At 41.2% G+C, this 15832-nt stretch overlaps 1 protein-coding gene across 2 annotated transcripts in view; it reads left to right on the top strand.

Moving 5' to 3' along the window:
* The window catches only part of ss (aryl hydrocarbon receptor spineless), a 160084-nt gene that overhangs the window by 119900 nt on the left and 24352 nt on the right, over window positions 1-15832 (top strand). For both annotated transcript variants that reach the window (XM_033346031.2, XM_033346021.2), the window contains exon 3: window positions 1673-1791. In XM_033346031.2, the coding sequence (XP_033201922.2) occupies window positions 1673-1791 (119 nt within the window). The remainder of the gene's footprint in view (window positions 1-1672; window positions 1792-15832) is intronic.

The following is a 15832-nucleotide window of genomic DNA, read 5'->3' as shown; positions in this document are numbered from 1 at the left end:
TTCGATGCCCTAACAACAACAAGCGTTCGTTGGAATCGACGTGTTTAACCATGCCGCGAACCTCGGATCTTTCATGTTTCGAGTCTCGTTCTAAGGAACAAAGAGGATTTGCAACGTTTTGAGAAGATCTAACATCTCATCGATACTTTTATATTATATTTGGAGTTTGGTTTCGTTTTAAAGGACAGGAACATTTACGATATATTTAGGAAGATTTAACATGACGTTTCATGTTTAACCTTGTTGCGATCCTCGGATTTTTATATTTCAAGCTTGGTCTCGTTTTAACAAACAAAAAGGTGTACGTGTTTCATGAGAATTTAACATGGAAGTTGATTTCTAACCTTTTTTGTATTCCAATATTGGCGTTATTTTAAGGGACAAATTGGATTTGCAACGTTCCAAGGAGATTTAACGTGAAATTTCACGTCATTGAATTTGACGCGCATATTGTACGTGTTATGTAAAACATTTAGAAATTCTATCGCTGCTGTAGCGAAACGCAACTGTCGTGATTATATCGGTAAAATTTGAAACACAACCGAAAATGTATATAATACAAGTTAGAAGATATTTATTACAAGACGCATATGCATATATTATAATAAAATTCTATATAGATGAACATTTTGCCCAGTTCCTAGATTCCATAGAACACATGGTAATTTCAAACTCTTGGGTCGCTAGCGACGATTAGACACATTTTACCAAGCTTATCGCCCAAATATCCAATTATCCGTTACTCTTGTAAAATACAATTGTATTTTCTAAAATTAGAATGTTTTTCGTCCACAACTTACCTTCTATCCGCACCGTATAATCTCCTCTATCATAGTAATGTAATTGTCACAGCGTATTACTAGTCTTGTTCTGACTCATCGTCGACATTGCCGAACCTATAATCATGCTAAACGTCAGTTTATTTCATCTTTATTTCGAGCGATTGCATTTTATCTCATCATGTACTCTTTATCTTCGTTCTTATCGTGCGAAAGTCAGTCGAGAAAGAGAAGAGGAGGAAGAGTGGACATGGCGATCGAACAACCCGAAAGCCTTCTTTATCTTCTCAAATCGAATCCTTCCGCTTGAGAGAAACGGACGGTTTCCACCGTTGAGGTGTCGTTGTTATCGTTGGCCTGTGTAATCCCCATCTTCGAATCGAATCCTTCCGCGAGAAAAAAAAAGAGGAGAAGAGAGAAGGGGACCGAGTCATCCGAACGGCGAAAGTATCAAACGACGGAAGGAGATTAATGGAGAACGGTCGCGGAGAAGATCCGGCAATACGTGACAGGATGTGAGCGACACTTCCTTTTAAGCCCTATAATAAGCCGTCGATCTGTTGCCCGTTACACCTGCCGTACCCCTTTGCTTAACATGCACGCTATAATTGCAAAATGTACGAGAACCAGATCCTTGCGTTAAATAATATTCTGTCGAAGCCGCCGAATTTTTACGATTTTTTACTCTGCGAATTTCTCTTGTTGCCCGGATATTAAGTTTAATGCTAGAGATGAAATGTCGCACGACATGTATGCGTATCGTATAACGTTTGATTAACATGAATACTATAAGGTTAAGGTGTGCATGATGTCACAGATCATTTTTAGAGCGTTACAGGTGAAAGTTTCGATTAAAACGAGTTAACAAAGGGCTAAACTGTTCTCTGTTGCAGTGGTGATGCACAAAGACAAGGAAGAAAATTCGCACCACGATTCGCATTACCGGGCGAGGGAATTGGCGGCGTTCGCTGCCTACGACCATCATCATCTCGATGGCGAAATGTTCCTGCAGGTGAGTTTTCTAAGACACCGGCTTCGAAGTCGACTCGATAAAAACAACTCGCATAGCCTTAATATATCTTATCATTTGCAAAGATACTGCACTAGAGCTTCTCGTATACGACGAATCCTTCAACGATAGAAACTACGCTCTAACAATTTGAGAGACAAACAGAAGCAGTCTTCGAGTCCTCCGCGATAGACGAGTTTCCCGATTACTCTCGATAGATTGGCTTTTGTTCGGTGAAACCGCAAACATAGTTACAATGGACACGATCCGTCTCAAACTACTGGCGTTTCACTTCCTCCGTCTTCTCGTAGTTGCGAAAACAACCCTTAAAATTGGCCACGAAATCCGCTAAAAACCCAACAGTCACCCGATCGCTGCGATTCGGTTGCTCACAGCGAGAGGCTGCAGAGAAAGAGGCGGGAGGACGGCCTCGGATGGAGGGAACGGGGCGAAATTAAATCATCGCGAGTGAGAGGAAAAGACAGGAAGAGGCGAAGGAGAGCAAGCGGGGGGGAGAGATATCCGGCTGATGAACCGGCTATGAAACCGAGGCGTACGAGGTGTCTATTCCTCCAAAGTATGGAAGGGTATATACACGGATTAATGGCGGTGTATCATGCGAGGCTATTACGTTCCCTTTCCTGCGTTTTAGCTGCACACACGGGAGAAACAGAGCGAGGGTGAGGCACCTAAGTGGGGGATACGATACCAAAGATACTGGTGGGGAACAGTGGAATACAGACGGTGGGGATAGAAACGATATTGCTCGCACGTACGAAGCGGTACCCGCGATTCCATGCGATCGAACGATTCCTGCCAGCATCTATAACGGCCGGTTATTAATTGCTCGCTGGTTAATTGCGTTACGTAGCTCGTGCCGCGAGCTGATCCCCGGACGGGACATTCTGACAGCTTGAAACGCTAGCTGCCGTCATTTTTCCACGCGTCCTCGCGACCTTTAGAAACATAACAATGGGGTGTTTTTACAATTTTTAATGATTTTTGTTCTTTGTGTCTCGTGTTTCTCTTTTTTCTGTTGCAATGAAAGAAAGAGAGAATCATTTGTGAGGTTGAGACTTTTGGTGTAGATTAAAATGATAGATTAACAGGGTCGAAGAGATTAATCTACCAGGAATGACATTATAGTGTTTAACAAAGGGAAAGAAAGATGAACTGTTGTTACGTGAAAAGACGATGAATTAATAGAATGGTGTTTGGACTAGATTGGATTTTTTCTGCGATTTGTCTCGTAACACGGTAGATGTTATTGATGTTAGGATATTAATTGTTTCAATATTTGGCTACTCCTCGCACTATCTCGCAATTTCCATCTAAATTCAAGCAGCACGAAGCAACCACGTAATGCGATCCTTCCCATCTAAATTCAAACAGCAATCCTCGGCAAAAGGAAGATGGCAAACCGAAGCTCGCAACATGGACTCAACATCGCCTCTTTAATTAACTAGAAACGTAGCTTCCAGACGCAAGACATTAAGAAAAGAAGAAAAGAAACGAAGAATCCGGTCTAATAACAGCGATCGGTTTGCCAAAGTAGCTTCTGCTTCAAAAGAGCATCGTATCCCCGTGTACAACACGAGAATCGGATAAAAGTTTCATCCATGAAACACTTTCAATAATTCCACGAGGTAGCAGAAATTAACCGTTGAGCCAGGCCTCGTATTTTCTCTAATTCGTGGAGTTCCTTGAACCTGTCCTTCCGAGGACTTCCCTCGGCCTCCTACGCCTTTCTTCTCCCCCTTCGCCATTGGTCGCTTCTGCCTCCTCCTCTTCTATACCCACGTTATACACCGTTTTGCCGATCCTCATAAAGTTCACGAAGCCCGACAGTAAATCCGGTTTATGACAAGCCGACCGCCACCACCGGACACTCACGAAATTACGGCTGAACGATCGAATTTTTATACTCCTCCTTACTACCAATTATAGTGTTTAGAGGAGGACCGCGCGACCGTAGGATCCAAAGATTTCTCGCTTCATCCCTGTTCGAATTCCATACTCGTGGAATTATCTGAGTCTACGTAATCATTAAGTAGTAGCAGTCGATGTGGAAGTCATTTTCTGGAAAACATACTCGTACATAGATATGCAAATGTTGCGTCTATCACCGCCATTGGAGCAGCCTTGAGAAAATGTTATAGCGATTAAATCGATAAATGGAAGAACAAAGAGTAAAGCGTTATCGGATATTAGAATTTTTTAACCAGTTGGTTTTTTTCGACGAGTATACTCGTCACGAAGAAATGACAATATTTCGTGTCACGACGAGCCCCGTCGGTAATAAAATAGAAAAACAAAATAGTTGTTTCATTACAATTTAACTCTACGTTACAATAGCCACGTGTACCCTGCATTTGACGACGTGCACACTTTTCAAAGTTTTCAAAGAGGTCGCGACAGCTAAACTGATTAAGAGTTTCTTCGGAATTCGCGATTGTTTATTTGCCGCGATAAACAAGCTTGTAAGTAATTTCTTTCTTTGAGAATTTCGACGCTAAACGTACATCTGAACGACGAAATCGAGAAATACGTAAAAGGTGGAGTCGATCGATTCGATCTCGGAAATAGATAAATTGCGTGGACGCACCGCGTGCGTCAATATCGCCGAATCTACTGCAGATAGAACGAGAATAGGAAAATGATGGCATCTTCGTTTTATTCCGTTAAACCGTAAATTGCTCGTAATAGTTACTCGAGACGATTGAAACGAGGAGGTTGCGTAGCCGGAACGATAGAAAGAGTATCGTTGCATAATTTACGCGAGCAAAACCGAGTCCCTTGGAATATTTAAGGCAATTTCACAGATAGCGATCGCGGCGGCTCGCGGAGATAGCGTGCAAAGAGATACTTTCCCGGTGGATACTTACGATTTTCTCAACGGCCCGCGGATGCATTACTCGCGGCGAAGGTTTCCTAGCGCGAGACAGTTAGTGCGCGTTTTCCAACACTTTCGGCCGCGTTTTAACCGGCAACGAGAATTTCTGCCGCGACGGGGCAACCCGTAAATCCGTCGGCTCGGCTTCGTACGCCTCTCCGCGAATTCTTCTTTCCCCTGTTCGTTGTTTTTTCTTTTTTCACGAATTAAACGAGTTAAGTATGTAACGAGCCCGGCCCCGATATCTTTATGGCCGATCTCGATGAACAATTACTTATTAATAGTCGCGCTTAATGGGTCACGCGACCGTTTAATCACCGTAATAATCCTCCGTTGCATTTTTTCAGCCGATTTATGCTATCGAAATTGGAAGTTTAGTATTCCGAAATTTCGAAGATTGCCGTGCTAAAGCTCGAATTTTAGAGATTTGTCCCGTGTAATTTAATTTTAGAGAGCTTTAAGGTTCCTTAAAGCTCGTGCAAGCCTCTTTATACGACGACATGTTGCCTACTTGCAGATCTTGAGCGGATGTCGATAGCATTCAGTCGCTCGTTTATTCTCTCTGTTCGTCCCATGTTACGTTTTTCAATGATCAACTTCGAGTCGATCTTAACTACATATCAATTGCAAGTTCTTGTTCGTTTATCTTTTTTCGTCGACAGTGACGACGAACGAAATTGAAAGTTCTCAGTATCGAATCCTCGAACTTGTTACACATTTCTCGAGCCAAGTTTTGCAACTCTGTGTCTGCGATCTATGATTTCGGAAAGACTTAAAGACTCTTTGCAGTTAGAAATTCCAGTCGTCGAAGGCTTTTATATTCTCATTACCAATCTGAAATTAACGCAGACGAAATTGGAAGTTGTAAAAATAGAACCTTCAAAGCCCGTAACGCTTCCTGAAACGAAATTCTAAAATTACTCAATTTCACCTACTCAATCTCGTTTCAGCGAACTCGAATGTATTTTCTAATCCTAAATCAACGTCGACTCTGTCAAATTTTTCGTTTATCCTGGCTCGTTAACAATGACGATCGACAGAGCCAAGTGCCTGAGATCTTACGGGGTCGAATATGGGCACCGTATCAACATTAATCAGACTGGTCCCGGAGCGGGTTGAAATCGCCGGGATAAACTAATAAAACACGCGTACGCGTTCACGGTTGCCCCGCGAAGGGGATTTTTCAATCGGCGAGAAGAACATACTTTGCCAATCCATTTCTGCCATCTCTTGCAAATTATCACCCCGAGCAAAGCGCACGATACCCACCCCCCGTCGAGAGTGCGCGCCTCTCTCTCTCTCTCTCTCTCTTGGCTCTCTTGCTTTCCTTTAGCAGAACTCCAACATACTTTTCTTGACACCGTGGCCACGGTGAACGATGCGCCCTGGAAAAATAAAACAGCATTCACCCTTACTTTTCTTCTTTCCTGCCATTTTTTGTCCTTTCTTCGTTGAATCGGTACATCGGTTTGTTTGATTTATGTCATCGATGAGTCTACTTTGGAACAAGTTGTATACCGTTTCCCTTCGTAACATTGTTCAAAGGGATCTTGAAGATTTGTGAAGAGGGACGCCGAAGTAAGAAGTTGGAACGACTTTATCGGAAATTTATGGATTCTCGCCGATAGCTATTCGTACCGTATTCCATATTCGTTTGGAATTTATTTGGATTTTTATTTTCAAGGGATGTGTGGTCTTTGTTATTTATGCTGCCTGGTAATTCGCTGGCATGAAGAGGAAGATTATAGAGTAGATGTTCTGTACTTGTTTCAAGTAGTTGTTACACCTTAATAAAATTATTTTTTTCAATCGTCCGATCCGAAACCTTCGACCGAGATACTTTCACATGGCAGACTGCCGACTTGAGAATTTCAGTTCCTACGTTTCTAATTAAAATGCCGTCGAATGCGATTGAACGCGGCTTACATCTAAAGAGAATTCAATTCGACAGCTTTCGGATAAAATGCTTCGCGATAGAATATTCCTCGTGCGTGTCTTTCCATATGGACGATCTTAACGAGAACCGTAGCGTATTGAACGCTACCAATTGCGATGCTTCCTTCGCTTGCAATTATTTACGCTTCTAAATATTTCCAATTTGCAAGCTGACGATTCCAATGCTTACAACTAAATTTTTACCGAATTAGACGCTCTGTATTTGAAAGTCTTTCACTCGAATGCTTTCAATCCGTTTCCAGAGTGAATATTTCTATCATTTTAACTTTCGTACGTAACAGTTTTCCGTTAGAATGTGCTCTTGATGAATATACCACCGAACCTAGTCAGCTTGTGAATACACCAAACGATCGTACGCGAAGACGTGTTGTTGGCAAAGATGAAACGTCAGGGGAAAAGCTGAATGAAACACGATGATTGGAAAGATGGGCGAGATGTAGGCGGCAATTGGAAGTTGGCTTGAAAGCCAGTGGCGTCTATACTCGTTGTAGTCTACCGGGCAAAGCTTGAGAGAGGCAGCAGGAAGAAAAATAGCTTGGTTATGATTACGGGTTACCGGTGGCGGGGGTTGTTCCTGACCACGACCCTCTTTTACCGCTACTGCGGTGTGGCTGGCGTATTAATGCGATACACGATAGCCTGCTGGCTATTAAATAAAAAATATGAGAGCAAAATGGCTGCTTTCGCGGCGATACGTCACCGAGAGGCGTGATTTGTACCGAAGCCTTGGCTAAAAATCGCCTTCCCCCGATTCCGCCGCGCAACAAAACCGCTCCCGGACCTCCGTGAATTTCGAAGCGCGTTTCATCGGCTAATGCACAGGTTCGCCGATTCACCTCGATGAATTCTTAACGAGCGAGCACCGTGCGAACGATCGACGATCGTACCGAAACGATCGATCGCTTTTGGGAAAAGTTCGATGGAGGAGGATTCTGGTGAACGACGAGGCTGATGATGATAGGTCGAGCCAGGCGTGGAGAATCGCAAACCATTTCGTCTCAACGTCTTATAAGATGTAACCTACACAAATTGATGAAAGTACATCGTACAGTTTATTGTACAACAGTCGTTGCGATGATAATTTCACGATTGCGATCCTCGAAGAAGAACGATATGGTACTTGGTTTGAGACAATTTTGGGCAAAGTAGAGTCCGGTAGAGAAACGCGTTGAGGTCGGTTTCGTGTCGTAAGATGCACAACGTGTGACAATTTATAAAGGTACATTGCACAACATTCATCGTACAACAATTGTCATTCCGATAATTTTATTACCAAAGGACTTTAGAGGAAAGATGAGTAATCTGAGAATACTGTGGGAAAGTTAGATTCTAATTGAGAAATCCAACGTGTTATAAGATGTAACAGGAATTGTACAACTGTCGTTACTGTGATAATTTCATGATTGTTAAAGGCTTCGAAGGAAAAGCGATATGGTATTTAATTTCGGAAAACTATGGAAAAATTAGAGTCTGGCAGCGAAATCTGATTCAGTTCGTTATACGATATGAAAGATGCAAAAGCAATATATTTCATAAGCGAAATTTGCCACAGGTGGAGTTTTCTCTTGGGTTAAGTCGAGGTCATTGGGGAACTAAATTTTATATTTTTATTCAGCGAAAATAGGAGTAACTCGGTTTTATCGTTAACGCGTTACGTAAGAAATGTGCTTAGTGTTGCTTTATGTAAGAGATAGGTTGCAGCTGGTCTAACTAAATAAATGAAGCACACATACGGGCTGGCGCCACGAATTCGTCTGACCTAGGTATCGAGTAATGTTAATACGCGAAAAGAGAGCCGCTAGCGAATTGTGTATTCGTCTTCGATTTTCGTGAGGCTCGGGATCATCGGTTGTCGAGGATGATTTTTACAGAATTCGTGGACGATCGAGACGAACGACAGGAAAACAGGCAGGACGAAGTTGAGCAATCAGCCAGGAGGCAAAAGGGGCAGACATGCAAGCATCAGCAACAAGTAAGAGCTTGGATCTGCTGCTCAAGTCGACGGTGAGCTCGCACGGAGCACACTTACATTGCAGATTTATTTGACTATCGAACGAACAGCGAAATATTCGCTCTCTTATTTGTTTACTATACGTGTTTATCATTCTTATCAATTTTTAAAAATTGGCAGTCTTTTAGCTATATTCAACTCGTTCACTCGTCGTTTCGATTCACAAGTGTTTGAACAATTGCCTCTTATTTTTTGTTATTATTTTTTTAATTTAGAAAATGGTATGTATAGCGCATTAGAAGTCAATATACGCTAGAAGTGAAATGAACGTGTTAGATTCGGTCTCTACAATCGTAATAAAACACGATGACGGAGAGCCTGATCGTTTACACTGTCTACAATTGCCATTAGAAGTACGCTAAGTATCAGAAGTATACTTAACAGGAGAAAGAATGCTCTAGCAGTTCTAATGTCACAGTAGTATAGGAATCTACGTTATATAGACATTTTTGCCATTACCTTGGACAATGCATTCTTTCGGACTACTTAATCATTATATATGATATACATCATTAAACAAAATATGTATTGATAGCTGTAGTTAGGAAGACTGTATTTACGTGCTATTAAGCACCGATCGCTGTTTGCTGCAAAAACCATGGAGACTGTTTTCCACGGGAAAAAACATTTCGAAAATACACCGTTGTATAATCGACGCGATTTCTGGATAAAAAGCAAAGGTAGAGCGGCTCTAATAGGAAGTTTGAAAGGAAGCGACAAGTCGCTCGAAATTGTTCAAAGTCGCACGCGTTTCATTATTCCATCCGGAGAGCCGGTATCGAGATTAATCAAACAAGATAGGCGAGTAATCTGCACTTGCGATCGAAAACCGTCGCGCGAAGAAGAGCCGAGTGATTCGACAGGGGCAGGTGTCGAAGCTCGGCGAAGAAAAAGGCGAGCGTGCGTCGTCCACGACCAAGGAAGTGGCAGCCTGTCGACGATTAAATGAACTTTTATTTTCGTATCGGCCGCGTTCCAGGCTGTCGTGAAGCCGCCGGATGCTGCCTCGTTAATGACCGTGTGTGCACTGTGAATGGCGTTGTATATAGTGAATGGTATGGCAAATATGTTGCAAACGAAGTTTACGAGGTGAAGGTATTCCAAGTAGCCAGATTATTTTTGTTTTATATCGTCCAGTTGCTATGGTTGCTTTTTTTTGTCGTACAGGGTGCATCAAAAGTAGCGTTAAAATCCTTCCAATCGTGTTATTATTATTCATTTTTATCGTTTTTCCGCGATATCTTATGAATGTTCTTTTTGCGAATACAAATAGGAAAATGAAAGTTGGATAGAAAAGTTGTTTTAACCAGTGAATATTATAAACAGTTTGAACCTTGAAATGGGTGAATATTCTTTGATCACCTTGTATACAGAATTTATAGGCATTCCGTTTTAACTCATTTAGTTACCTCATCTAACGGGGAACTTGATCATCGTTATTACGAGCGCCGAATGTTTCATTTTATAGCGGTAAACCGAAGTACCGAATGAGAGGGATTTTTATCCGTGTATGACCATAAAGTTTATCTGAAAAATAAAATTGTTTATATATTTCGGCAGAATAATAACGCGTCGAATAAGTCGATATTAAGTTTTAGTACGTCGTGCCTTCTTCATGAAATCAGAAGAGCAAAATTACACAGTCCTTAAAAAATTCAATCCTGCAAGATTTTAGATACGTACGATGATTAAATAGTTCCTACATATTTCTACAAAAATGTTAGCAGCCACCGGTTAATAAATAATCGACAGCGACGGTGAACACGAACACGATCCTTTCCATAAACTAAACCCATTTTTAAAGCCAATATCCAAGACAGAATATCGAACAAAATGGACATGTTATTATTACAGAATCACTCTGTATACCTGTCACAACGTCCCTTCGAGACAAGCCCATAAACCATTTCTCCTATAATCGAATAAATAATTCCGAATGCTAGTTGTACTATCGAAACGACAAACGTGGGATTGTTTTGAAAGAAACATTTGAACCCCTTTAGAGGGAAGGGTGGCATCGAAACAGCAATTTCTGGCCCGTGATTGCGTTCCTTCATAGCGTAACGGCGGTTTAGACTGATAACCGGAAGCCGGGCGCAAGGGAAAACGGGGCGATCGGCAAAGTGTAGTGAGTCAGTGAGACACGGGCTGAGTCAAAGGTAAGTGTAGGTTAGGTGGGTGCATGGGATGGGATGATATGAGGTTAGGTTGGTGGTCGACGGGGCTCGCCTTGGTCTGGCACCGCTAGTCCTTCCCGTATTGATCGCGTGCTCCTTTCCTCCCTTAGATACCACCCCCTTTTGCGCCTTACGTATCGCCAGCATTTGCTCTTACCCTGGCGTCGACACCGACGAGACTCCGACGAGACACTGGCCATGGATCCTCCTCATCGACCAGATTCGATATTCCATCCGAATCGTTCGTTCGATGACCCTTCACGAGTTTATTCTATTTTATTCCTCTTCCTGTTTCTCGTTTTCTGCTGTGGCATCTTAATTCCCTCACCTGTCATCGGGATTATTATCTTTCGCTGTAATTGGTCGACTAATGGTACTAATTAATCGACAAGTTACAAGTTGGCGGTTATTGGCGTTTCTTTCACAGTTTTATCATTTCTTTACGATCTCGTTAGTACTGGAACTGTCAAAGTAATTGAAACGATCGATCAGCAGTTTTTCATAGAGCATTATAGATGTACATATTTCGTACGCAGATTATATAGATTTACTAGAAATCGTCATTACATACTTGGAATGATCTTTTTTAAATATATGGACAATACATGTACAAGCTTTATATTATATTCTACTATTAAGTAGAATATTCAGTTGGCTTGTAATTTGTAGAATTTACTCACAGAACTTTATTTCTTCGATATCATTAAACTTGCCACTATTATGCGATTGAGTTTATCGGCTTGTAACTTGTAGAATTTCGTTAACGTTATTAGTTGAATCGCGCTAGAGGACGCAGGTGTTTCCTTCATCCCCTTAACTTTGTGCCCTTTCATTCTTTTCTCATTCCGTCTGACTCACTGGAAGTCTTAATCGCCGAAACAAATGAAATTTCGATGCTTGCCGCAGAAACAAGTGTCTTCGCTGCGGATAAATGCAGATACGATTAATCATTCGCGGGCATAAAACGTCGTCGAGCGACTTTCGTCGGCGGACGTTTCCCGGAAGCATGCTGTCTAGCCATCTTGCTTAGTTCAGACGCGAAAAAAATGCCGTCTTGATTTTTTTTTTCGACGAAAAAGGTCCCGTTGCCTCGCGAGTATTAGTTTCGCGAACGTGGCTCAAGCTACCCTTCCGGTGTCCATAATTAATCACGCTCGAGCATGAAACCCATCGAGCAAACCATTATCGTTCATATTATTATTTCTTGCGTCTTATCATTCATGTATTTAACCCGGGACATTTTTTCCTCTGTCGTTGATTTTGGACGAAATGATTGATGGCGCCACGAGATCATCGATTTAACACCGATCTCGATTTCTTGGAATTTTGTGTTCAAATCTCATCGATAGATATTTGCTTGAAATTTGCTCCTATTCGACAGCGTTGGAGTAAAACGCCGTTGAGTTGAATATTTTGGACGTTTGTAATTAAAATGTTACGTCGAATATTTACAAATGGGAATTCTCATTTAGGAATAGAATGTGAAAGCCTCTGAATTTATGTGCCTCGAACCCCAAAAGATGCAATTTAAACGAGGCTTTTTAAATTCATTTTTAATTGTTTAATTAACAACTATGGCATCGCGAAAGTGAAATCCTCACACCTGCGACTCGAACACCTTCGAACTTACCACGTTCGAAATAAAGCATATGCGAGGCAAAGAAATTTCACTCGAGAAACACGTGAACGTTTAATCGCAATTATCTAGACCGATATTCAGAGTACCTTTCGGGACGTAATTCGTCAGAGCGGAAGAATCTGTCCGATCTCGTTTCGCGTGGCCCGTCAACCTCGACAGCTTTAGCAACTGTAGCTTTGTCGTTCGTGCGTACGTCGCCGATAACGACCATTCCTTCGTCACGGAGCACGAACGCGACCTGGCAATAATTTTATGAATTTATCGTTTTCCACGTGTTCTACCGGCGGCTCTCGCGATTACTTCCCCTATTTCGTTAATTAAGTCGTCCCTTACGAAAAACATTACCGTTCAATAGGATGCTTAATTGCCTGTGCGTTAATGAGCTAAATAAAGTCTTGACTAACTCCTGTCGTAAAATCAGTTTGCGTTACTGAGGACTAGTTTTCATTCGCGTCTGGCTGCGAGGCAGAATGAACTGTGATCCGGAGTGACTTTATTCCAGAACAGTAAATAGGGTTTTAAAATACAGGCAGAAGATAACTACCGATTGTGCCCCATGTAATATATACGATACCGTTCATAATTATTTAGTGAAAATTGAATGCTTTTAGATATTGGCCGCTGTCAAGTCGAAAGCTTCCAAGTTGAGTATCCTCAGGTCGAAAAATGTCAGATAGCACTCCTCCAAATTAAAAGTCTTTAAATTGAACGCTACAAGCGAGAAGTTTAGAAATTGCACGCTCCCAAGTCGAATGCTTTCAAATTGATACGCACTTAAATTGAGCGCTTTCAAGTTGGGGTCGTTCGATTCAAAACTATCCGAGTCGGAAGCTTTCAATTTTGCGAGCCTAGAATGCGAAAAAATTCCATATTGAAACCTATTCTACCAAGTTTCTCGCTTGCGAAGGAATTTATTAATCCCTGCAGAAACTAAGAACAGGTTTTCACCGGCGCGATAATTTTCCTGATAAATATACATTGCGAAAGGGAAAACGTTATTGTTCGCTATCCAATGCATCGCAAGTAATAGATATATTATTATACAAAACAGACAACAGGGAGTGTAATCGATATCGCAGAACATATATTTACTTAGTTGATTTATGTACTGTGCCATATGAAGTGCGAGTTAATTGCCGACTCGTAATGAATCATGTGTTAATTAAATCGCAACGTAATTGCATTTAGTAGCTCTAAACGGATCCCCTCCCCCGAATAAAGATTTCCTTTTGTTTGTATTAATGAAATTCCGCGATGCAAAAAACGTGTGTCTATTATCTGATTTACATACAAAAATTCATTAGGCTTTACATGAATTAAGAGGAAATCACGTAGAATTAATAGTAGAATCTTTTATCTCGGTATGTAATTTATTACGGTGAACGTTGTCTTCTGATAAGTATCTGTTACACCTGCGATCACACAGAAACTAGAAGAAATACAAATTGCCGTTTAATGTTCAGCAGATATGGCAAAACCAACCATCGAGCTTTACGTTTTCGTAAAGTTGAGTCCTAAAGCTTAGATCTCAGATTGATTTTTTATTTTCATGTAGATACAAGCGGACGACCGATGTTCATTTGAATAGAAGTGATTTTTTTTTTTTTTAGATTCGAATGAAGCAAAGGGGACATTTGCGAATTCTGTATTTTAGAATCGAAAGTTTTTAAATTAGATGCTTTCGAATTCGAGAACTCCCGAATTGAAATTTTTCCAGGTCGAAAGCATTGAAATTAAAAGCGCTCAAGATCGAGAACTTTCGAATTGAAATCTTCGAGAAGTCGACGCTTTGATGTTAAAAGCTTTCGTCGTGTCGGACTGAAATTTCATCAATTGAATGCTTGAAATTCGCAGCGTTTTCGAGCAAGGGAAAAACAAACGCCGGGTAAAAACAAGGTAAATTGTATGCGATAGGAAGGAAATATGCTAAGGAGCAGATATACTTGGCCGATTAGATCGTGGCTCGAAAAATTGGAAGCGAGTTACGTGTGCGGAAACTTAAGAGCAGCTTAGTCGAAATAATAAAGGAACTATAAATTCTGACTGTGAAGTGGCACGCGAGTTGCGCGCTATCAATCCGCGAGAGCTCTGCGAAGTGGCGATCAAAAGAAACGCGATATCCTTGCAGCGTTAACGTTTTATCCACATTTTTTCCTTCGTTGAATCTTTCCCCCTTTTTCTTTTTTAATAATACCGCACTTTCACACCGCTTTCTTAATTAATTGTTAATGACCTCGTGCGTAAAAAATAATAGTAAAGCAATATTCGTAAACTGAATAATCTCCCGTACTGTATAGCATGCTGTTATTCGATAACAGTACTTGCAACTCGAACGTTTTCAATTTCAAAGATTGCAGTTTCGCAAAAATTCGAAAGCTTTCGCTTCAAGCGCTTATCATTTTCAGAGTTTTTCATTCGAAAGTCTTCCGTCCGATGCATCCAAGCTTACGAAAAATCATTCAAATTCCAACTAAGTGGAACTAAGTAACCAACTAAGTAACGTTCTTTACTTCTACGTTTATAATAAACAGAAATTCCAATAAATTTTCTATAAACGATAATCTACAGATTCACCGACAATTACTCATACGGTTTAAGGCGTTAACAACGTGCACGAATGGAAAGCAAATTAAAGGAGAAATGGTTATTAGGAAGAAAGAGAGAGAGAGAGAGAGAGAGGACGGAGAGAGTATCGAAGGAGATGTAATTCCGATTCAGGTTATTCGTAGGCTCTGCATACCGAACGATCGTGCTACGGCCCGTGTCCGTGCCCGTGACTTCTAGTTGCATGAGCGAAGAAAATGGAAAGATTTCGTGCGTGAAGTATTATTGGCGACCCGCTAATACACCAGAGTCAAGGTGAGGATGAAGGGGTATTAGAAGTTCACGCTTGGACGGAACACGCGAGTACTCGCACACTCGGCACGCGACTGATTCGCTGCCGGCCAACACACGCGAGAAATAAAAATCCATCGATTTTCTTTTCTGGCCCCTTGTCCTCTCTCGTTTTCACCCTTCGCTGCTCTTCCTGGATCGTGTCAACCGTGAACTCAGCCTCGTGTAAACGATACGAGAAATACTGTTCTCCTTTGCCTTCCTCCTCCTTTTATTCTCTCTTTTTCTTTCTTTCTTTTTTTTTTTATTTTCTTGGATTGGTAATGCGCGAATAAGCAAAGTTTAAGCATTTTTGGAATACTTAAAGAAATATACAAAATTAATATATATAAAGAAATATATAAAAAAGATTCTTTACGATATTTAGCGAATGAAAGGTATCTCGATAGATTTCGTTTCTCTGGTAAAAATATAAAAGTCGCATAAACGTGCGTTGAGTAATAACGAGGAAATTTCTAATCTTCGTTTCAAGA

Source organism: Bombus vancouverensis, chromosome 13 (assembly GCF_051014615.1).
Source record: "Bombus vancouverensis nearcticus chromosome 13, iyBomVanc1_principal, whole genome shotgun sequence".
In the NCBI taxonomy this organism is placed as follows: domain Eukaryota; kingdom Metazoa; phylum Arthropoda; class Insecta; order Hymenoptera; family Apidae; genus Bombus; species Bombus vancouverensis.
This window is presented reverse-complemented; position numbering and strand designations above follow the sequence as displayed.